The sequence below is a fragment of the Fulmarus glacialis genome, unplaced genomic scaffold (assembly GCF_000690835.1).
Source record: "Fulmarus glacialis isolate BGI_N327 unplaced genomic scaffold, ASM69083v1 scaffold1845, whole genome shotgun sequence".
NCBI classification, from domain to species: domain Eukaryota; kingdom Metazoa; phylum Chordata; class Aves; order Procellariiformes; family Procellariidae; genus Fulmarus; species Fulmarus glacialis.
Genome location: NW_009213421.1, coordinates 1 through 25,394, shown reverse-complemented (window position 1 = coordinate 25,394; position 25,394 = coordinate 1). Strand labels below are relative to the sequence as shown.

The following is a 25,394-nucleotide window of genomic DNA, read 5'->3' as shown; positions in this document are numbered from 1 at the left end:
AACCGCTCTGTATATACTTCCAAGTTTTTACAAGATAAGACACTATGTACATCTAATTTGCTCAACACTTTTTTTTAATTATGGTTTAACAACAATTTCTTTTCCTGCTTTCCTACTCCATACACAATACACTAAATACATGTTCCATTCTTAAAGAAAATACTTTTGAAATCATAACACACATTTAATTTCAGAAAGTACTAATAGTCATACCTTTTTGCACTTGTAGCAAACATAATAAGCATATCTGTTCATAGCATAGCCAGCTGGGTCATTATAAAATCTAACACCTGGTGTTGTGATGGCCTCACTCTTGTGCAACCCTTCATACTCCAATCTCATTAGCGCTTTTCTCCTTACATCTTCATAGAGTTCTTTGATTGGATCAAGCAAATCCTTTAATACTGTATGATTGATTTTGTTCTGAAATAAAAAAACAGATTAAAATATCTTGCATCTTTATTACAACAGCTGTGATAATTTGTATTACAATCAAACAACAAATAGCGTAACGGATGTTATAAAAACCTAAGAGCTCAGGCAATGGACATTTCAAAAAATGGCTGATATAGTATATACTTTATTTGCTGCAAAAATAGTAACCAGGAATGCTTTTTATATGGCCTTCTGTTATATGAAATCATCAGCCCTTACAACAGACTGTAACAACCACAGAGGGATGGTAAAGGGTACATAAAAATTCACCACAGCACAGGAATATTCTGATTGTATGTTTTCTCTAATTTTGGTCCTTTTTGACTTACTGCTCAGCAATTAAGAATAATGACCGACAGTCCTCTACGCCAGCTCTTTATCATTTAATGATTACAAGCTATTGCCATAAATTACCAAAATACAGCACGAAGGAAGAAACACAGCATACAGAATGGCTGACCATTCACAAATTTCATAATCCTAGGGCGTTAAGGTGCTCTCCTTCCCAGCAGCTATCATATGCCTTTGCTTACAGCAATTATTACTTTGTAGAATACAAGAGAAATTTTTAGCAACTTAAGCTATACTAAGTACATATATTCTTCAGCTCCGTCCTCATACTGAAAAGCAAAGCAGCTTTAAAAGGGGTTAGTAAAATAGAGAAGCCAAGTTTCCTGCTTCAGATAATGTTCATTAAGATTACTTCTTCCCCACCCCGCCGTCCCCAAATATTGGGAATTTACAAGATGATGGTGCTAAGAATAAAACAGCACTAAGATGATGTCTGCATTATGCTTTCTTCTTAAGAGGACCCTTACTTCAGGGAACAGTAGGGGAAGGTAAAAAGATGCATCAATGATACCCTTTCTTTACTGATACAAGAAATTAAGGAAACAAGTGACGTATGACTGATTTATATTGTAACAAACAATATATTATTTAAAAAAAAAAGAAAAGGAAAACAGTATTAGGTAACTTGTTTGACTTAGGCAGTAAACACATAGCTCATTTACCTTGCAAATAGGACAGGACATAAACCCAAAAGTTATCCTTGGCCCAAGCCATCTGTTTTCTAGGACTCGTTGACAGCATTGCAAATGGAAAACGTGGCTGCAGTCCAGCTTTAGAAAAGAATACATGTAAGTGAACACTGAAGTTACATTAACCACTAAAATAGAAGTAGTTACTTGCTTATAAGTGGCAACATATATCAATTCCAAAATTAATTTATTTAAAATCTTAGAAGACGGTTATTTTCTTCTTAACAAAGAGAAAGAATATAAAATGGTCACTAAAATCATAACCTTTCCACTCCAAAACCACCAGTGGATATATGAAATATATATGAAGTGTATCCATTAATTACCTCAGTTATTCTTCTCATTTATAAAATATTTTTATATATGTCTACTTTTAATAAAGTAGACACAGCAAACTAAATTGATACAATCTACTTTCTTGAAATAGATGTAATGCCAGACAGAAAGAAAGCTTTTAAAGTAACTTACGTATTGTTACGGTGTCTGTTTTGAAACTTTTAAGAGTACAATTTGAAGGGCTTTATATTTTAACTTCTTCCACACTTAATATTACAATCATAATATTAATCACTTAAAAGTGGGAAAAAAAAAGATAAACCTGAATAGCTGGTGCTGCTGAAAGTGCTTCAGTAAAGCAGATCATGCACATGTCATCAGCATCTTGTTTAAGAGCTGTAGCATTCTTATCACAGCCATGCAAACATGGCAAACAGTGCTCTTCGTTCTTAACGCCTCCACATGGATGACCACAGGGGTGTGTCTTGCTGCAGGCAATTTTAGCATACTCCTATTAAAAGTAAATAATTAATCTTTTTTTCTCCACTGAATGGTTTGATACAGTGTCGCTTTTTGAAGGAGTGCTGGTTCGTGCAATAAACTAAGACGAAAGAATCATGATTCGTGTCTACTGCTACAGCACGTACTTGGGAAAAACTGCACATTTTGTGTACTTGAAGTAAAACTGATACCTTCATTCACTTAGGTTACTCCTGAATAGCAATGGCACAATGAAACCATAATTTTTAGATTTTAATATTTGATTTTAATATAAAGAGAAATATTCTTTAATCCTCCATGTGTATTTTGTATATTAAATGCATCTTGCATAAACATTACTTGCCCTGTATTAATAGCCTTTAAGATATCTGCAGATTTTGGTCTTTCAGGAAAGGTATGAAGTAACCCACTCTTAAGAACACATTATGAGCTAATCATTAATCAGCATAAAGCACTTTTATATGGAAATGCTATTTTAACCACCTCTAATTCCTATCCCTGGTAAGTAGAAAACTTATAAAAGTTGCCCAGAAGCTAGCAACGCATTGAACTTAATTAACGTATCAATAATAAAATATATTCAATAGACCGAGAGAGAAAAAAAGTAGACAAATTTGCCACACATAAACTGAAATAAATAGGGTGGGATAAGAAACTGGTTAGGATTTGGCCCTCTGCCACTTGTACCTGTACTGTAGGGCACAAAAACGCTCAGGACACATGGATGCAGTTGACAAACCTGGCCAAGTCTTAAATGTTCTACGCTCACATAATAAACAGGCTGTTACGCAAACTACTTTTATCAAGCTTTCCAGTACACTACACTTTATGTTGACAATGTATATTTTACTTTATAATTGGAATGCTATTGTGAAAACTTGAGATACTTTTGAAGATAATAGTGAAACGACCGCGTATTTTGGTTGACTATTGGTGTTTGTAGCCTGTAATTAAACTAAACATTTACAAACTCAGAAGTATTTGAATTATAAGATAATATTCAATATTCAAACCTTTTCATATGAGAGGTCTGTTTTAAAATGGAGCACAGGGATGAACAAGGTTTACTTAAAATAATAAATCAATTTGATCCTACAGTCTCTTCTATTTATGTAATTAATGGTGATTGATATTTGTTAATACACACCTGGCAATCTGTATCAGAACAAACGCTTCCCACTGCTGATAATTCTGTTCCACTCCTACATCCACAGAAACGACATGCTTCAGAACTGCTGGTGGTCGGTTTGCCTAGATCCACAAAAGTAAAAAAAAGACGATAATTATTGTAATGAAACATAAGGGAGTGATATTCTAACAACAGACATCTAAACAACAATCACAGAAAACAACCAGAAAAACAACAATTCTTACACAGTTGAACTATTTTATTTTTATTAACAAACAATTAAAAGCATTGCCCTAAAGCAGGTGAAAACCCCAACTGGTTTTTGGTTTTTTTTTTGGACAAATGCTCACTTAAAAGGTAAAAATAATCAGGATAAAGAGCAAGTAATAACAGTTGTGTTTTACCTGTCTGTTCTCTAAACTCCACCATAGCCTTCATAGTTTTAGAATCTGCTAATGCCATCAGCCAGAAAAGTTTGGTCCTACCACAACCCTCATGGAGATCAACTTTGATAGCTTCTTCTTCTTCTTTGAATACCTGTCAGGTTAACCAAACAGATACTAAATAGCATCTCTATGTTATTTTTGTCACTGTCTCTTTGGATTTTCATCAAATGTTTTATAGATTCTGTGGAGTTTGTCTACTGCAAGCTATTTTTCTTATGCATTCCATAATTTGTACATATTGCAGAATGGATAAAGGCTTTGTGTTTTTAAAAGTAAGAATATATAAAATTAACACTTGAGCTAACATGGCTGGGAAACAATAGCGCAGCAATGCTAAGAAGAGAGCTGCACAACATTTTTTCTAATTTAAAAAACACGGAGCTTGGACTTCATAAGTACTATCTAACTCATCCAGTAGGCCACAGTATACTAAAAGCACAAGATAACATTAGAAATATCTTCACATAACCATGCTAGGATGGTTTATCAAAGCAACATTGATACTTATGGTCTTAATAATATGTACTATATAATTGCAATTATATAAGTGTGTGATATTAATATTTTTGACTTTCACATAAATACACAGTGGATACTTTTGGCTACAATGAGGAAAATACAAAATTTTTGCAAAATCAAAAAACTGCATGAGATCCTTATACAGTAGACTTTATACAGTCTCTTCTTTTTCTCCTTTCCTAAGTTTTGAAGGCAGTTCTGTTTTCATTCATTTCACCTGCAATGCAATAAAAGTTAGAATTTTCCTGGGTATGGATGTATACACTCAATTTAAACTTTGTTTTAATTCGTATTAGAATCAGGAAAAAAAACCCCTAAGTGCTTCACAAAGGATTCACATAAGCAGGTCATAGTAACTTACAGGCTGTCCTTTCTTGGAGAGAGAGAAAATACATTAAAGAGGTATGTATGACAGAAGTTGGACAAAGAACAGGAAGCTAACAGAAAACAGGAGACGGGGAACATGACAGAATTTAAAATCTAAATTGAGGGGCTTAACATGAGAGATGTAAAGGTAAAGGAGGTGAATTAAGAGTAAAACTTTAAACATGCTTTTAGAATTAAATAGGAAAATCTGATAAGTAGCTATTTTGGACAGATTAAAGGAGAGATATGAGGACTTCTATGAGATAAGAACTTACTTTTTATCAACTGTAATCTGAACAGGCTATATAGGAGAAATCAGAAAAATAAATAAGACTAGACTGTGCTGTGCCATGACAGAAGAGTAGACATATAAAATCATCATCTTAGGATGACAAAACAGGAACATTTCAAAGGGGATTGCAAAGATTCTGGCTAAGAAATACAAGATAACAGATCCACATGGAGGTTCCAGGCTGAGTCTACACTGCAAATGCTGACGCATCAAGGAGGAGATCTGTAGAGTGAAACTCAGTGCCAATGATCTGATGTTTACATCACGTGTGTCCTAGACTAGCTGATGCCTTGCACTGAAAGACCATTAGCAGTGTGTCCCTGCATTTATCTTTTTTTGTTGTTTTTAGTTTCACCTGAAAGGAATCACGTTCATGCACTCCAAGGCTGCTCTATAACACAAATCAAAGTACGTTAAGGAGAGATGATCATATTTGCTTCAAAAGCCCATTCCTGATCCTAACTAAAAAGCTAATGTAGATGCACTCTAGGAGAGGGAGAAGAGGAATGATTTCCCTTGAATTAACTTTATTAATGAGGTTTATTATTTTAGCCTTTGTACAAATGTAAGTAGTCAGAGGGAAAAGGGAAAATAAAGGACCACAAAAAACACAAAAGAGAAATAGTGTCAAGAAAGAGGAAATGTTCAGTAGTTTCAGAAGTAAAGGCATCTCCAACATTAATTTCAATGAGAAAAAGAAATATTCCAAGGAGAATGTAGTTTCAAGTTTAGAGATGAAGAGGTTAAAAGAATAACACAAAAGAACACTAATTAACAGAGCACACAACAATTTGTAAAAACTCATCTAAGTCAAAGAGGAAAGACGTTTCAGTCCTAAAAACACAACCAAAAGAAGTCAGGAAATTTTCAAGCTTATGGATATGACAACATATTTATCTGTGAAAAGACAGTGAGAGCTGGAGGAATATTGAAAAATAACAGAAGACTGACATAAGGGAACCAGTAGGCATGTTTGCTGTCAAGTGGTCTTCCTGGATATTAAAAAATGTATATACATTCAAAATGAAGGGGTTGACAAGCACTGACTCATATGATAGAAGTAGTAAAGGAGATATAACAGGAATAAAGAACCAATGTATACTTAAGAAAGTCTATGCAGGTCCTAGATTCTCCTAAAAAATGTTCCTAAACAATGTTAGAACAAGAGAGAAAAACATAATAGCATAAATTAGAATTAGGGACTGCTACATGATTTTTTAATCTTCTCAAAAAGATAAAGGACAAGAGAATCTAACTAAAAACAACTAAAAAGAATTAAATGGAAACTTATCTATCCCATCTCCAAAATAAAACACCATTTTCAGATTTGATACTTGCTACTGCTTTTTGCTTATATATTAATTGGGGAAATGCACACAACGTATGCAGTGCATACAACATGATGTCATGTATACTCTACCTGTCTCTGATGAGTTTTTGTTCGCCGATGGAGATGAAGGAATCGGTCACAATCTGTACACAAATTCCCACAGACATTACATAAAATGATTGCGGCAGTTTCACCATCATCATGGTTATCACACATTGGCTGGGAAAAAAAAAAGGGAAAAAAAAAAAATTCTCTCTTTATTAAATCCCTCATTTCCTTTCAGCATCTGTTTTTATTTTCCCCCCAGTCATTCCCCCCCAAATTAATAAAGGGGGATAAAGAGCTTGTTTAGACTATTAATTGTATCTTTAGAATAATCAGTATCTAAAATTACTCCTGCACACAAAAAGCCCCAATTTACTACAGGGAGGAATAAGGTTAAGCCAAGTCTACCTTTCCCTATCATTATTCTAAATTCTCTGACCATTGAATAAATCAAAATAAACACAGAAAGATATGATTTTCAGTCTCACCATCTGTTTCTGTTGTCCGTCCTTTCCCATCCATCTTCCTGAGGATAGTCTATCAACATGATCCTGATCAAGTACACAGAGGGATGCTAAGGCCAGCCATAGCTGTTGAAAGGCAAGGTAGAATTAAACGTTTTAGAAATTAAAAAAAAAAAAAAAAAAAAAAAATCCCAAATACTAAAAATATAAACTTGGGCAGATAAGAATGTCACTGTTACCTGCAAACTGCATCATCTTTAGCTGAAGCCTGCTCATACAATGCAAGTTTTTTTATTTTCCAAAAGAAGTCAAGCACACAATAAAACTTATTGAACTTTTGGGAACTACCTTGTTTCTTTCAGGTATGTCAATTTATGATCATAAATACAGCAGTTAGCACACAAGAGAGAAACAGTGAAGAAAGATCAACCAGGGTACATTATAGAGAAATATGGCAAATGCAGACTTGCATATCACTCCCAAACATTGCAGGCTTTGGGGGAGAAGAAGAAATTCAAGGACACAGACTAACAAAAAAAAACAAACCCCAAAACAACAAAACTTTAGCTCAATGAGATTGGGTTCCCTATGTTCTCTCATCGCTGCACGGGGCATTTGAGATTACCTAGAAAACGGTTCTAAGCTAACTATTCTTCAGAGGAAGCTTTTCTCTCTTCCTCTCCACTGACTACAGTAAATGTTTAAAGAGATGAGCTGTATGAGGAAAATTTGTCCCTAGGCCTGCAACCCAAACTTGACAGCTGCATTTTGCAATAATTTTTGATCAAAGGTTTGATTGGAACAAAATGGCTTTTGTTGAAAAAACTCTATTGGACTCCCCCCAAAAAACCACACCTCCATGACAGAACTAAGTTCATTCACAAGGAGAGCTAGGCTGATGTTCAGGGCTCCTCTAAGACCTGATTAAACTAACACGGTGACAGCAGGAGCTGGTGGTGCTCTGAGGCCGTGTCTTCCAAAGAGCAGAGACTATGTGAGCAAGGGGACGAAAAGGACAGCCTTTCAAGATGGAAAACAACATGAGTGTCAAATGCTTGTAACCACTGCAAACCTCTTCTTTTACATGTAATTATTATGCTTGACAAGCCAAAATCTGTACTCCCTAAGATAGTAGGAATGTCATAATTTACAAGTATGCTTTTCATAGTATTTCAAGCAATCTATTAAGGTTAAGTTAATACCATTTTCTATAAAAGATTCATGGAAGAAGTAAAGACAAAGAAAAAAACCCACCCCAGGTAAATAATAAAGGGTTCAGCAAATGATTTTTCATTTTGAGGCTAAAACACAGGTGAAGCTTAGCTTAATTGCCCTAGAGAATGTTTGTTACTGAGGGTTTTCACAATAGCCTTGAGATGTGGCAGCTGATGACCTAGAAGTCAAACCACTTAGTGGAGAGCTGGAAAAAGACAACTGATACATATTGTGCAATTTTCCACACAGATGATCTCATAAATTTAGTAAAAGGCAAGTATCACAAACATAAAGCAGAATTACCTCAAGTATAAAACCCCAAATGTATAAACATAACACTTATTCTTCATTACTTGGGAGGTACCCAAGATACATATTTCATTACAATTCAGTTTTTACTGGTGTATTTCTGCCACAAAGAAGAAAACTCAATCTGCTGTGACACAGAGAAAGCAAGACTTTTATTAGGACAAACAGTGTAGATGAGGCGCTTAGGGACATGGTTTAGTGGGCATGGTGGTGTTGGGTTAACGGTTGGACTTGATGATCTTAGAGGTCTTTTCCAACCTTAATAATTCTATGATTCTATGATTGCCTTAGTTATGATACTTGTCCATTATGCACACAGCTAGATTTGGAGAATATAAACTGTATACTGTATGCATTGTTTCCTGAAACAGCCTGTATAAGGAAGTTTCTTCTGAAATATAGGAAGGCTCATGGATGGGCTCCTACTGCACGTTTACGATGAACTAACGTTAAGTTTAGTGAAGTTCTTACTCTGGTTGTTGCAATGCACCTCACTGGTGATCTGTATTCTTCTTCCATTTTGGTCAGAGCTATGATGGTTTCAGCAATAGCATTCTTTGTCACACGGGACCAAGCTTCCGACAGATGACCCTGTTAAAGAGGAAACTCAATTTATTACAGCTTTTATTAATATTAGGAACAACTAAAACTGTAATTAGAGCTGCTACAAGCAACATCAGGTTAGGATCTCAAATTAGAATAGAAAAAGAGGAAGCCAGGGATGACTGACAAGTCAGACAGATCTGGTAAAAATTAGCCCTCAAATACTCAGGTGACTGACTGAGGTAGTATCTGAGCAATTACTGGAATAACTAACTTGGAATAGGTAGAGGGAACATGATTTGAAGAATGAAAGAATGAAAGTCCGCCCTGGAGAAAGAAAGGTGGAGAACTGTAGCACAAATAAGTGACTGTGAATAACACAGAGATTACAGTGCATTCCTAGAGAAATCAGCTTCACTCGCCTAGCTCAGCCTTCTCGAATACTCTCCACAGTTTTTATATATTTGAAAGAAATAAACAAGAGTACACACAGGAGACATCAGAACTATGGCATACTTTCCAAACAAACCTTAAAGATTCTGAGCCTATGGCACTGATTCATATCCTAAAGTTCTCAATTCAGAGACTGCTGAATCCTTAAATTCTTAATGTAATCTCTACATTTCTAAACCTCATGCTGAAGGTGACAGAAATAATTGAGACTCACTGGACTCTAAACCACAGAGGTCCCTTAGAAAACATAATCAAGAAATGTTAGTACTCCCAACTCTTGAATGGCCTCAGTCAAGTCTCCCTCATTTAGAATGAAAGGGAATAAAGTTCAGATCTCTACTTTGTACAAGAGCAGAGGAGGGTCCTTGTTGTCTGGCTATTGAATACTTCAGCGTAAACTCAGTCCCAATCATTCCTTTAGGAGCTGCTACACTTTAAGTAAGCAATTCAGAATCTATTGAAAGAGGGATTTATATCCACATTTGAGAGGACTACACCTTATCTGACTCGATCCCTTTCTTTTTTGTAATAAATAGTTACATATTCATTCCAAGTAGAATGGCTTAAACATTAAACATTAAAGAGAATTCAAGACCCACACCAGTATATCCAACAGCCAGCACTACTGGAAAACTATCAGGTATGTGGGAGATGGAGCCTAGCATACTCTGCATATGCATGCAAGTTGCCATATCTGACTCCAGAGCTTTAAGAACTTTCCTGCTAGCTTCTGCAATGGTTTTGGAGAACCAGATATTAGCAAATGCAACAGTTTCATGGGTGAAGGTCTCGAATGGCTAGAGGAGCTGCTTAGACAAAAATACAAGCAATCTGATTCTAGTCAGCCAGCCATTTTCTATTTCTACTAACCTCTTTCTTTTATTCCTGGCAAAAGTCTGGGCTCAGCTTAGTTTTGATGAGCTGTTCATCAAGGGACAGGCTCTCCCATCATCATGGGAGCCAGAATCCCATAAAACAAGGCCCACGGAGTTTGCTTCAAAAGACTTGCCCAGTACTATTTAAAAATGCTGCAGAAGAGGATCCACTATTTCACTGACATTTTCCCACTTACCCAAAGCATACCTACCAACAATGGCTACAAACGATCTGGCAACAACCGTTAAAAAAACAAATGTTGAACAAATTATCCCCCCCAATTCATTCCCAATGTATGTTGCATCTTAGACACTGAAAGAAGTGGGGTGCCTGAGAAAAACATATGGGCACATACATACAGGGGGCACCATGTTAATCCTGGCATTTACTATCTTCTGAGTACTTGTCTTTACAACTGCTATTTTTTTTGGTCCTAGTTTTTATGTGCAATTTGCTAAAGTGTTGATAAAGTAAGCAGAAACAAAAATCCATCATGTGGAATCACAGTGGTACCTACAACAGATCTTTCCCCTCTAGCCACTGGAGCAACTGAAGCAAAGACTAAGTGATCATTTTATGCATGGACCAGCACTGCTGAGGGATGAGACACACTTTAATTTTAACTCTTAACTAAAGACGAATTGTGAGATTCTGAAATCCTGTGGTCAGAATCAACAGCAGCAATTGCAGAGAACTCCCATCCAGCTTCAGCAACTTTGAGAAGGGATCTCCTTAATCTAAGCACAGTGAATGGTTTAGAAAATAAGACTCCAAAGCTGAACATACTGAAACAGCTTTCAAAGGGCAATCACAGAGGAAAATCTGGGTCATTTAGAGTACTTCACTGAAATAGCTACAGAATTAAGGAAAACAAAAACAACCTTCCAACTAAACTCCTTTCCCCTAAACGTATACAAATCCTATTTTTTTTTGCCAATATTGTTTCTGGGAAATAGCTGAATCACTTTTCATCAAATTCTTCTGCCAAAAAACTTGCCTGAAGCAGATACAACTATGGAAAATTTCAGCCCAGACATTTAAAGTAATAAACAACTATAAATATAGATTTCAATAAGACTGAAAGAAGTCAATCTTAACATGCAGTCTCAACCAGAAACTCCACATACAAAATCTACATACAGTTACGTGAAAACAACACTATTCTCCTACTCCACAGACACTTTTTACTTTTCAATTGGAGTTCTGAGTGTTCAAGTCTTAAAAAATTAGGCTTCTAAGTTAATAATGTAGAAAATGACACACAATTATTGTTTACTTCTTAAATTTCTGGTCCAAGTGACGCATTTAAAAGGTTATTTCAAAACTGGATTTCTGTTTAGCAGAACCAGAACTCAGTTCCTACTGCTCCTAGGACTAGACTCTACCAGAAGATTATACCTTTTTCTTCTTGAGACAACTCACATTTAACAGCTCAACCCAATACTAACTGTAATAGAAAGTAATGAAAAAATGTACTCTTCATTATCAGCAATATTTGAATATCCTCCACACATATAAAGGACAGAAACTTACTGCTGCCATGTCTTTAATGAGTTTAATAATGATCTCTGAAATCTGTGTAGGTGTTGAACCTTTCATCCACCAATGGCTTTCACCTCGCCGAATATAGCTGCAAAGGACATATAGTAATACATGAAATAAATTCAAGTAATTAGTTACTATTTGTCAAAATCCACCACAAAGAAATAGTGCACACATTCACCATATGGTAGATTGTGGTGGTTTTTTTTTTCCTTCTTCTTTTTTTGAATCAAACTCACTAATAACATGACTCATACTGTAAAAGTGTTACACAATTTTTTCTGTTTATAAAACAAAGATTATAAAAGACAACATAACTGCCTTCAAAGAATGTAATTATTTTGTGCCTTTAGCTTGAGAATATAGACATATTTTTAAACAAACCTGGAATTGAAGATCATTGGAAGCGTGACTGTAGTAACTCCTTTGCCTGCAGTAGTGCCAGCTGTCCCTGTTATAGTAGTTCCTTTGGCTTTTAGCTGTACAGTGAGAGCTTTGGCAATGCACCCCAAAAACATGTCTAAGATACCTAGTTTATTCCAATCTCCTTTTTCTGTTGAGTGAATGATATCACTTATATCTGCTGGTGGAAGAGACTTCACTCCTATAATACTAGCCAGGCGACTAGGGGTTACCTCAGGCAAAACACGTCTTAGTAATGATGTTACCTAGAAAAAAAATCAGAACACCACAACTCTTATCAAGACAGCTGGAGTTTTCAAGCAAAATCAAATAAAGTCTTTTTTCTTCCTCACAAGTTATTTCAGTAAGAAGGATTGAATCTACTTTCTGTACTTAAATCACACCTGTAAGAAATTCTGTAAGGTTTTATCTTGCTTTGAAGTGTTTATTAATATACTCAGTGAGACAAGGCTGAGGAGTCCAGAACCAATCTCACTCAAACAATACTTAGTCTTCATAAAATAATTAAAATATGGTTGGTACTGGACTTATGATAACAGTGATACAGATGTTTGTATAACTCTGATTTGCTTGCACTTTACAGACGTGTTACCCACTTTGCATATAATCTTTAGATATAATCTTTAGATGTCAGAAACTCTGTGATAGAACAGTTAGAGACACTTTACACTTCTGAAAACAAAGTACTTGCCTCGAGGTACTGAAAATCATGATTCTCTTCCATGATACTCTTTTCCCCCTCCCTTAGTTTTCCTTGCGATATTCTAACTGGAATTTTTTGAAAAGGAAATCTGTGCCAATTGCTCTGGATCTAACAGGAGCTGTCTTGAAACGATATGCTTCAACGTTACCAGCTAGTGGAATTGGGGTTGAAATTGGCTATATCATGCAAAGTTTGATCCAAATCAGGATGTATGAAAGCTCAAGGAGTTAACATTTCATATCTAATTTCTCAAGCCTTCAATGTTGTCCTGAAAAACTGATTACATTTTAAGAAGAAAACCAGTATTTTGCATATCTGCAATATATCAGAATTACTAAGCGGGGCAGTATCTGCCTCCAGGCAAGCTGAGATGTGACGTTGTAACGGTTCAGAAAATTGGAAAAAGAAAAGTAGAGAGTGTGAGACATAAAAACTTCTGAAACAGGAACTAAAAATCCACCTAGAGAAGGCATACCAGCTAGCAACCACAAGCTAGTGCATGAACTGTACTAAAGCAAATATTTTATATGTCTATATATTTGTTGTAATATGTGCATATAAATACACATATACTCAGGCAGAAAACATTCAGGTTCAGAGAGAAACAGGTATTAAAGCTCTACCTGAGGATACTAAGAGTAGAAAGGAATTGTCTAGTTCCACACTACCACACTCATAGCCTGAGTGTAAGACAAAGGTGCTAAGGACTTATGCCAGATCAGTAACAGACACTGCTAATTAAAAACCTCTGACCTTATCTATACAGGCTATATGGGCATTATATACGCATAATATGAAATACTCAAACAACGCTGTTTTTTTAGGTCCTGCACATTTGAGCAACCATGCTCTACTCTTTCAAGGTCTAATCTCAACCAATGAAGCCTCTGCTTCATCTGTTATGATGTTTTAGCAAGACAGTCATTAGTTATCCCATAATTCCAGCTGCCACTGTGCTTCGAGGTCAAACATTATATTAAAAGGGCAAGAATTGGAAAAAGAAAAGTAGAGAGTATGAAACATAAAAACTTCTGGAACAGGAACTAAAAATCCACCTAGAGAAGGCATACCAGCTAGCAACCACAAGCTAGCCTCCTCAAATCATGCAAATATTTACCAACATTTGGAGCATATGCAGCACATACAGATGGGGGTAACTGTGTAGCTCTCTCAGACCTTTTCCCCACAATGAAGTGGCATGAGATCTTACTAAAAAATAAGCAGTTACCTCACTAGCTTCCTTCCACACCTGAAAACTTAACTGCTTTTTATACAGAATTCTTATTTGCAATAAATAAATAAACCAGCTTTTAAAATTCATACATTTGAGAAACGGGAAATTAACAGCTCTGATATTTAAAAGGAGCACGTCTGGTTCTTAGCAATTATATGTAATAATTCTGGATGATGCTGTCCTTTATAAATAAAGTAGATGAATGCAATACATGAACTTTAAGAAGTCTCTTTTCTGGAATGTAATACATAACACTGGTCTGAATTTAAATATTGCCAGTCACAAGGCAGGGCCAACTTCAGAATCTGAACTTTCATCTTAAAAAAAGAGAATTCTTAGTCATTGCAAAAGAAAGGAAATACCTTACAAACTGAACATACGTAACAGGACATGGATGAATCTGTTGAAAACATGAACAATGGGGTTACTATGAAGTAAAATTCACTGAATACTGTGAAGTTCAGATTCGCTAAAGAAGCCTTTGCAATATCACTCCAAAACAAAGGCCGTGTGCTTACATAAAAGATCCCTATTAGGACACACAAAATGACTAATTGCTCTTGTGCATCTTTCTTCATTGCAGCCACAACCCCTGCCAAGTAAACTGTATGTCCCTTTGATATATGGTTTGAGAAAGCAATTTATCCTGCCCTATCCAACATCCTTCAGGATAACGACAAGAAAGGTGAACAGTGATATTACTCAAAGGCATTTCAGAATAGTTTGCTGATTTAGGTTCATGATGACATAAGTGTTAATTAAGCAATTTTGGCTTCCTACACCTCAGTTCTACCTCTTGGAGACAAAGCATTAAAAGCTTACTCAAAAATGAGTTTATTTTTATTTCATAACTGTAGCCTTCATTGCCTTCCCTTCAACACTGTTTGTACTTCCTGCAAATAGTTTTATACAGTCAAATTGTGGTGGTGCTGGGGTGTATATGTATTTATATATCAAACACATCAAACTTTATAATTTTAACCCACTGAAAAACTGGAAGAAAAAAAAAACAAACCAAAAACAACTGACACTTAAATTCCAAAAGGAGATTCTGTAATTTGTTTTTAAATGTTCATAAATTTCTATTTGCCCTCTCCTCATGATTGCAATAACAAAATGAGTTGCTTTATTTCCAGTTATTCCCTATATGGAATATAGAGATGATCTGAGTATGATTGGGAAAACATTTTTGAAGTGAAAACACAAAATTACATTTCACAAAAAAATAAGCTCAAATACATATTATACTATCACGCACACAATGATAGGATTCTAAAACTTTTATGCCAAGATAGACAAGGAACAGTTAGCACTCACCTGTCTCTGCACCCTGGGAGAAGCAGTATGTAGTAATGAGAAGAGGTCCTGGAGCAAAGTCAACTGCTGAGCCAGATACTGCCGGCCTACATTGGAACCGCTCAATGCCAGAACCATTGACAGCAGCTCAAAGCAATACGCGTCAGAAGAAGCATCTTCATCGTTAGGCTGCGAGTTGGCGTTCTCTTTGCTAGAGATGGCATGCTCCCATTCTTCACGCACACGGGTTGCTTCCATTCGTATGGCCTGGACTATATGAGCACATACCTATCCAAACAGAATCCAAATACACAGTAATTCTGAAAAACTTTTAGAAAGTAAAAGAGATTGTGTTTTATGTACCTTCACAACTATGACTAAAATGGAAAGCCTGTGAAATTTGGCCTGTGCTTCAACTACTTTTCAACATAAATTCAAATGAAGAATAAAATTTAGATTTAAATTTAGAGTAAGGATTAGATACAATTCTTTAGAATTAAGATTTAGATTTAATGCAGAATTTGCTCATCTTCATTCTGGAAAATGTCATTGAAATAAATCTTTTTTTTGTTTTAGTTCCTGCCTTTTAATTTGCTTTTTACATAGAATTCAGGTTAAAAAAACCACACACAAACTCCCCCAAAAAAATACATTTACTCAACACCCACAAAAGAAAAAGGACTTATTAAAAGACTTAGTCTCTTGTTTAGTTTACTATTCAGGAAGCTTAAAAAATTTTAGAAACTATGTTTTCATTTTACCAATAGCACGCTAAAAAGCATATTTAAGAGTTTTTAAAGTTTGCTAAGATGGGTGACAAAAAAGTAGATTCTGCATGACTTACTAATCCAACAAACTTCAACATGAATCTAAGGCCTCTTGTATTACTGTGAAAATCTTTACAGCAATGTTTGTCTCATGATAGGTGTAATAAAGGTAATATAAAAGATGCTTTAGTTGGTATATTTAAAAAAATCAAGTATACCAAAAGAAAAAACATACTCTAACTACTGCTTTATGTTAAGAAAAACAAAGATAAGTAAGAAAACCATAAACCCAAACTTCAGTTGACTGCAGGAAAGAATAATTTAAGAATCTATGCACTGATTACCTTTTTAGGATTAAATTTTATCAAACCTAAATACTTTTTGATGACAGAAATGGGGACAATACACATGCAAAACTAAGAATGTCAACTCTGTCACTGAGCCGCTTCTAGAAATTTGAGAGGGTCTACTATTATGCTATTATTATCAGCAAATACTAATAAGTACCATTCACAACTAAATTCTTTTGAAATTGATTCTAATAGGATAGTTTCTATCCTATTAAAATTGATTTTTTCAGTGTCAATTTCAGCAGATTTTTCATATAAACCACACACACATATTATTTAAAATGTAAACGAAAATTTGATTATAAAGAACAACAAAAGAACTGAAAGTGTCAAGTAAAAGGTACTATATTCACTGAAAATGAGCATATTTACTACAATACACAAACGTTTAATCCTCAAAGCATTTCAAAATGAACGAACCTGCTTCTGCAAATTTGTCAGTTTGCTCCGGCTGAATATGATCCCTACCATGTGCTCCTTCAGGTCTGCATCTGATGTTGCCTTCATAAAAAGCATATTTAATATTAGGTCAAGAGTTTCAAGAACATTTCCTAATTACTGTAGCAATTAACATGGAATATCAACAATTTTTGTTCTAAAAGTTTGTAGCTTTTTGTTACAGAGAAATAAGATATATAAGCAAGATCAATTTAACTGTGGTTAATAAATACCTCCTAGATGTATTTACTTTCTTTCTAAGAGGAAATTTGAGCATGAAATAAAATAATGAATAAGCAAAACAAGTGAAGTATAATTATCCAAGATTCAGCCTCTCAATGTAGCTTAATACAATCACTGATTAAGTCTTTGTAAATCAGTGCACAGAATATACTTTTCAGTTTATATATTTCACAATAAAAGAAACAGGGAACACACAATTAATTAAGTTACCACACAGCAGGCGTGAGAAAAACACACTTTTACGAAATGAATAATTCAGTCATGGAACTTATTGCCACAAGGTACTGGGTAGAGCAAAACCATATATCATCTGAAAAACGAAATTACTTTCATTGAGGACAGTCCAATTTTGGCTATTAAACATGACAGTCCAGATACAGCGACCTTTTCAGGAATACTTCTTAAACTAATCCTTGCTGGACGACAGGAGACTATATTAGGTAAAAGGATACTAGTGCAGTTTCTTAATACTTTTTCTCTAAACATTAACAGAGACCCTCTTAAGGCACAAGATAGGCAAGAAGGACTTTCAGGTTGACCATTACTGCAGGTGTTAAGTACTTCTATAATTGTAGGCGTAATTTGCACCACCGTTGTGACGATGTTTCCATTAAACACATATGCTCCACTTATAATTTACTAATTAAAATTTTTAAAAAATAAGTAATTGTGACATTTTACTTCTGTTTTGATCTGAAAATTATGTAGCATTAAGACATAGGAAAAATACTGAAAATCATCCTGGATCACTTTTTCAGCAAAGTATTATTGATAGAATACAAATAAATACATTGTGTACTTTTTCTTCTCCTTCTGGGGAAGACAACAGTGCTTTTTCTTCTTGTTCTGGGGTTGGCTCAGCATCTCCAGAGATGAGTTTTCCAAATACCTGGAAGACAGACAGTGACAATCAGCTTATCTCAAAGACAAACTTGTGCAGATGTGACATTTTACATTAAAACATAAAGAACTGAAAGTCTAGGTTTACAGTAAATTTCACTGCATAACACATCGTTAAAATCCCACCTGGGATGTAATAAGTCGGAATACTCGCAGTGTCTCAGATTCACAGTTTCTTTGTTGAGCTACACTTGCAGAAATCTGGCCTGCTATTTTAATGCTTTCACCATCTTTCCATCCAAGCATTTTCACTTGTCGAACTCTTAGGGTGTTCTCTGGACCCTTCAATTCAATTTTGATGATGTGATTATCACCCCCAGGAAGTTCACTTGTTACCCAGCCAATATGTCTTGAATCCAAGTCTACCTATTAAACAGGAATATAAAGATGGGAACTGACATTACATCAAACAAAAAGTCACCTACCTCTAAAACAAATCTATTATATATCACTGGAACTAATACAGTATTTGCTATGAAATTTTTATTCTGAACAGTAAGACTAACATGCTTAATTACAAAAATATTCAACTTCATTATTTCAGATAAAAAAAAGAATCTCAAACTTAAATAAAATTACATATACCCATCTATTGTCTTTAAAGCCTATTAAAATAGTGGGCTATCTATCCCTTTTATCCTCTAAGCAATAGTTCACATATTGAAAAAAACACTTTGAACAAATATTTGCTCATTACTTTTAATTTAAAAAAAAGCCGCCATAATTTATCTGAAAATATAACACACTATTATCAGTACTTAAGTTATTCCATCCCTATTCACGTAAACCCCTGCAAAAGAAAACTTTGTGGAAGTCAATCTCTGATATCCTTATCAAGAGATGTAGGACTCAATAATTGTAAAAAAGACAGATGAACTATATCAAATTAAGTTTATTTTAAAATAAATATGGTTTAAAAAAAGAATGTAATTAACGTTATATGATTTAAACTGTGATGTCACTACTGGAAGATAAAACCCGATGGGGTGCAGTGCCTCACACCATTGCTCAGAGCAACCCGAGTGGGCCTAAATTACACTTGGCCCTGAACCAAGTGAGCCCTCTCTCACATCCGTAGGGCCCAAAGGCTCATTTATAATCAAGCTAATATTTGTTTTTTCCCATTTCTACACTAATTCTCAGTGTCTGCATTGAACTGTGCTGGAGCAGACAAGACTGACTTTTTTTTTTTTTTTTTTTTTAAATATCAAGAGACAGAGGGTATGCATGAATTAGGGTATGGTGTGTTGGCATTCTTGAAGATAAAAAACCTGCTGGAAAAGTGTCAGAGGACTGTTCAGCACGGAGGGAGCAAAGCTGAATCTAGTCTTGCCTGTCTTCTGGGAGAAAACCATCCCTGGAAAAATGCCTGGGGACTGAGTTTGAGCAGGCAGAAACAAAGCCAGGGAGTGAGCTAACAAGCTGTATGAATGATCACAAGTCCAGTGCCTGAGCTCTGCCGTGGCCTTCTTTTATTTAGCTGGACAGGTAGACATACCAAGTCAGTCTTCTCAAAAAAAGAATTCTCCAAGGAGGGAGGGGGTGTGTCCATCTATATTTTCTATCTACATACATAGACTCACAGACAATAAGCACACAAACTTTATACCTGTCTACATATATACACACACTCACATTTCACTGTTTAGTATGAGCCCACTGCACCAAAGTTTAGTTTCTTCAGATTTGTAACATCTTTTGGAGATGTATCTTTGCCTTAAATGCTCTCTGAGGATAAGAGGTAGAGAAAAGCAAACCACTCCTCTATAGGAAGACAATGCTTCTTCTTGAAGAAATCTTACCACTGACTGTCAATAATCCAAATAATATAAGTTTTGAGCCCAAAATGGTAACTGCCTGCTTGAAACCTTAAATATCTTTGATAGGTCACATCAGTGTCAAAACATTGTTCTCTGTGTAAAAACCATGCATCTATCATTTGGCTTAGCAACAGAAGTACAAAGATTGAATACCATTCTGAACTTGAGTCTTTGGATAGAAGTCTTCAGCTACCAGAAGTTGAGAACTAAAATGGCAGGGTAAAATGTGTGCTATAAACATGTATTAGACCACATAACTAGAAAAACTCGGGTTGAGGGTAAATAATTTTTCTCCTTCTCACAGTGTTCTACTTCTCACTCTTAAGCTGCATTTCTCTAATGAAAATGATTCCGTGAAGCAGACAGAACGCAATGACAGTGCAACACTAAGAAGCCAGGCGTCAGAATATCTAACAACATGTAATACTACTTAATACAATTATTTCAGGTATATTCTGATATAAGTACCCCTAAAGGAAACCAAACAGTTTGTTGGGCCTCTGCTATATGCAGCCAAAAAATGACAGCAATTTTTCAATGTCAACTGTTAAAATGTTTACCTGCTTTATTCTGCAGAGATCTTCTACTGCCTTGCCAGTTAGGAAAGTCATTGAAGTTACTTTGTTCTGCAACAGACAAGCAAAATAAGAACAAAATACTTCAGCTGAGGACCATTCTGACTATTTCTTCCATATTAAGAGAGTACGTACATAAGAGAGAGACAAATTGTTTCATTATGAAAATAAATTTTGAAAGTGATCAAAACCAAGGACAAAGAATTTCAAAGCACAGCTCTCAAAAAATAAATTAATTTGCTCCTTGTATGAAAATCTGTAGTTGAAATGAAGATATATTTGTAACATTACTGTACAGATCAATAAACATGAATGTAGTAAGTGAACAAGTTGTCTCTTTCTGGCAAGGTGATACAGTTCTGAGATACTCAGTTGTGGCCTATCAGCATTATTATGATACATAAAGTTACTTAAATTAACCATGTTAGAATTTCCCTATATTTAACAATTCTGTGTTTTACAAAGTATTATTACTCTGCATAAGACAAACTGAGGTGAAAAGGTAGAAATTTTGAGGTGGGACACGGTGGACAATTGTACTTTGTGGTAGTGAGAAGTTTAGAAAATAGTTTAGATTGTATGAAAACTCTTCATTTGAACATGCCACTAAGAACTAAGTTTCCCAGTCTCAGGTTCATGCAAACTGCAAATTCAGTTGAATTGGTCTCATCATATTTGGTACTGCTTTCAAAACCACAGGAATTAGAAACTTTACTATAAAGTGTGAGCTTCTGAATTATAATTACAAACTGAACTGGACAAAGAAACAGTGGTTCTTGATTGATGAATATATACAACTTTGACTATGCACCTTCAATGAGAGACATTTGATTTCACTTTCCTCTTACCCCAAGATCTCTGGAATTGTCTACATGAACACACACATAACGTGCATTGATTCCTTTTACACAGTTAATTGTGATGTTTTTAGTTTTGTTTTTATCTTCATCTCCTGACTCCCAGAATGTTTCTGTAGATCCATCTGTTAAGCTACCAATCATGGCAGGTCGGCTTGATGTTTTAATGTCAACAATGCTGGTTAGGTCTTTCAGACAAACGACTATACACAGTTCCTGGGAAAACAAACGAGACCATTTAAAATATCTAAAACCAAGCCCAAATACAGGCATTATTTAAAATTTTTAAAATGATACAGACATATCTGTTCTGAGGAATATGCTTTCTGAATTAAAGAAGAAATTTGTCACTTATTGGTTCAAATTATTCAGCCCTTTAAACCAAAGAAAGTATTAATAGCTAACAGCAGAATATATTAGTAAATGCCTAAATGTCTTAATAAATAGAAGAAAGCACTTTAAAGATATTCATTAGGAGCACTAATTTGTGCTCGTCAGAATAACAGAAGAAAAAAAGATATAAGCAGGAACTGGAAGTATGCAGCATTTAAAAAATGAACTAACTCAACGAACCAAATTAATTAACTAAATGAACTATAAGAGATCCCCAAATACTTTACTAGCAAACAAGCACTTACAAGCACTGCTCCAAAATTTAGGTTTGAATGATATACAGGCTAAGTGACAATATTTGAACCTCTAAAGCTAAATAGGAGAACCTGAATATCAGCAAGAAGATCCCAAACTGAGATACATTCAAGGAAATATGACATTTCAATAAAAGATGTTTTAATTCAAACAGAATGATTATAGTAAGTACAGGCTGTTCACAATTGACCTCTAGTTTTGAGAGAGAGGTGTAATACTTGCCTGATTCATGACTTCAAAACCAGACTGAATACTGATACTAAAACTCTCTTCACTATCTCCATCATCAGATTTAGACAAAATATTGTTGATATGATGAAAAACATTGCTCTGGTGCAGGAACTGGTGATCAGATTGTTTGAATTTGAGACTCCAGCACCTGAAAACACATTTAGTGGATTTCAAAATTTTGAATATTGTTTAAAATACATAACCTATCCGCAAAGCTATTAATAACATTTTTGCTTCTCCAAATGTTTTCTATAAACCTTTAACTTCAAATTTTTGCAGGATCTTAAGTGTATCTTAAGTATGCATCTTTTTGAGGAAGGCAGGAGTAAACTTTTCTTAGAATTTTAACAGTGAATAGAATCATTATTATTAAATTTGTATCTTTGAGACAGATACACTGGAAAAAATTCAAACAGTTTAAGGATACTATTCAGATGACAGATTTCCAAGCAAAAGCTATTACACTACCATGCACATACACACAGATACTACCATATTATTCAATAATATATATTTTTTCATAGTGTATATAGTACAGAATTTAAGAACAAATACATTTTTCTCTACAAAGTCTTTTATACTAGTATTTATATGTATAAATGCACACATACATCTTTTACATGTATCTTGCCTATGCATAAGGATACACGTGCTCCTTTTCACACAAGAACATAAAGCTGTTTCAAAATTCCTATCTGCATTGCAAAATCTTTTAATCTATAATGTTACAACGTTTCCAGCCTTCTAAGAATTTTCTTAATTTCTGCTTACCTTAAGGCCATTTGCTGTAATGCACTACCACTGGGAAGAGACATCATAAGATCAGAGATTGTCTGGAGTAGGCGATGAAAAGTGTGGGGTAATGGGTGAGCTGCTTCACCAGCAATCACTATATCTGACAGAGGATGTTCACATACTCTTGTGTCTTTCTCCTAAGATGCAAAGCAATTTGTATGTTGTTAACATGCTTTCAGACAAAAAGATTAAATAAACAGAAATAAAAATGTTTATGGTATTTAGTTTAAGAATAACTGCAACAATCCCATAATGAATGTGAACTTCAAAGCAGTTCCTGTCAGAGAATTTTTATAATAGCAAGTTATACATGAACACCAAACAAGAAATTCAGGAAGTATACTACGAGATATTTCTCATGATTTAAAAATGTGAAACATTAAATTGCAATAACTTAACAAAAAAAAAGGAAAAAGCCTCTAGAAAGATTAACATATTCCAGCTGTCAATAATAACTTCTTTGAGCAGCAAAACCGAATCACAGCAAACTTGCTAATTAAGCTAAGGTTATCAGCTGCTTTATTTCATTAGAGCTGTGAAAATAATGATTCAGGCATGTCAGTATCAGAACAGCAGTGCACTGGGAGCCAAGTTCCACTGGGCAGTGGGTACAAAGGCAGTGGCAGAGGACCAAAGAGGGTGTGGGCCAGCAGGGTGAGTTATGGGGAAGAGTATCAAAGAAAGAGAAGGAGGTACTGCTTGTGATATCCTATTTTCAGAAGGCAGGGAAAGACTGATCTATGAAAGATACAAACCAATTCCTCTGCCCGAACATACTGACATCCAAAGCCAGATTCAAATTTATTATTTTAAACCCATTAAATTGTCTATGTATATTCTTGCAAGTAGATTTCCCATGGATCTCAACTGCTTAAATGCCTAGAAACACTATGGTCTTAGTTGAAATGAATTTTAGGCACCTGCTTATCTAGACAAGAATCATCAAACCAGACATCTGTATTTTCCTGGAGGGCGTAATGTGGTAAAGTGTACTCAGCATATGAAGTAGGAAGCATGAAATTGAACTCTGCGCTAAATATAATAAATTATTCAGAAAAAGTTCAAAGCCTAGTCCTCCCCTTCGCCCCAAGGATCCTATCTACACAGGCAGCATCCTGCTCTCCCGTCTCCTCTGCAGCTTAGTAATTCTTGCATTTTTTTTTGCTTTAGCAAGGACACTGCCCTTGAACCTACATTTTATGCGTTAAACCACATATGGTTCTAGATCCCCATTCCCCATTTTTACAGAATTCGTCACTGGGATTTCTCACCCTCTCCCAGTATGTTAAAAGAATATGTAAAAATATTTTACATAAGGAAATGAATCCCAGTTGTGGAAAAGCACCAAACTGCCTTCGATTTACTACATTGTGTACATATATTTAAATGGGTATTTTAACCATATGATCAGACTACCAAAGGAAGATGTTGTAATTTCAATATACATCACCTGAGTGATATTTAACAATTAGCTGAAAACCGTTGCCAGTTTCTTGTATGCCATAAAATTATTCATCCTAGCCAAGTGACCAAGGGGAATTTTTTAAGGCCCCCTTTCCTTATATCAAAAAAGCAGCAGCATTCCCCACCAGAGCAGAAGTGGCATATTTTAACATTTCTTTCTAATCTTTATCTGTCAGTCAGTAATTAATGAAACTACAGCTAAGACAGTATTTGTTTATTCTTTTATATAGTAAAATTATTTTGCAGGCTGACGGGCGTAAGGACCAGTAGGAACACACTTCCCTCATTCCAGCAGTGCTTTTGATGTAGCAGTTGAAATTATTACAAGGCAGAAAATTGTTGGAGTCAAGCACAAAAACAATATTCAGAATATAATACACAGAGCTACTGCAAATCACCTTTAATGTATACATACAAGAATTTGGCACACCTGAAAATAAATAAGTAGAATTATAAATCTCCATGTTGATACAGTAACATGGAAAAGTTAATATCCCACATAAAATTTAGGACAAGACTACAGTTGCTTTGTAAACGACTGTAGCAATGTACCAGGGCTGCAATGCTGAAAAGACTCATTTCAGAACTTCCCATTTCAAAGCTGGATTAGATTTGAAGTGACAAAGATTACCCTGGCTTACTAGCAGCACTAGCGTGATTTCTTGAGCTATTCATGTGGACACGATAATGTTTTCAATCAGAGCTAAATCTAGAAGAGATTGTATGAAGATACCTTTTGGAAGAGTGGTATGTTAGACTATACCATTTTACATGCTACATTTTCAGAACTAACTATAGAATTTTTCTTAAATCACTAAATTAACTGTATCTAGTGTATACATAATGACTTATATATATAATTATTTTTG

At 35.0% G+C, this 25,394-nt stretch overlaps 1 protein-coding gene across 1 annotated transcript in view; it reads right to left on the bottom strand.

Annotated features, from left to right (window-relative positions):
• The window catches only part of LOC104077070 (E3 ubiquitin-protein ligase MYCBP2-like), a gene marked incomplete at its 5' end in the record, with an annotated part of 27,899 nt that extends 4,701 nt beyond the window's left edge, over nucleotides 1-23,198 (bottom strand). Inside the window, 18 exons of the mRNA XM_009578172.1 lie at nucleotides 214-423; nucleotides 1,449-1,556; nucleotides 2,074-2,262; nucleotides 3,400-3,503; nucleotides 3,786-3,918; nucleotides 6,425-6,553; nucleotides 6,868-6,969; nucleotides 8,839-8,958; nucleotides 11,773-11,869; nucleotides 12,166-12,449; nucleotides 15,459-15,725; nucleotides 16,975-17,055; nucleotides 18,026-18,124; nucleotides 18,262-18,501; nucleotides 20,516-20,581; nucleotides 21,379-21,603; nucleotides 22,258-22,414; nucleotides 23,038-23,198. Coding sequence (XP_009576467.1) covers nucleotides 214-423; nucleotides 1,449-1,556; nucleotides 2,074-2,262; nucleotides 3,400-3,503; nucleotides 3,786-3,918; nucleotides 6,425-6,553; nucleotides 6,868-6,969; nucleotides 8,839-8,958; nucleotides 11,773-11,869; nucleotides 12,166-12,449; nucleotides 15,459-15,725; nucleotides 16,975-17,055; nucleotides 18,026-18,124; nucleotides 18,262-18,501; nucleotides 20,516-20,581; nucleotides 21,379-21,603; nucleotides 22,258-22,414; nucleotides 23,038-23,198 — 2,772 coding nt within the window. The remainder of the gene's footprint in view (nucleotides 1-213; nucleotides 424-1,448; nucleotides 1,557-2,073; nucleotides 2,263-3,399; nucleotides 3,504-3,785; nucleotides 3,919-6,424; nucleotides 6,554-6,867; nucleotides 6,970-8,838; nucleotides 8,959-11,772; nucleotides 11,870-12,165; nucleotides 12,450-15,458; nucleotides 15,726-16,974; nucleotides 17,056-18,025; nucleotides 18,125-18,261; nucleotides 18,502-20,515; nucleotides 20,582-21,378; nucleotides 21,604-22,257; nucleotides 22,415-23,037) is intronic.
• Between the last annotated feature and the right edge of the window lie 2,196 nt (nucleotides 23,199-25,394).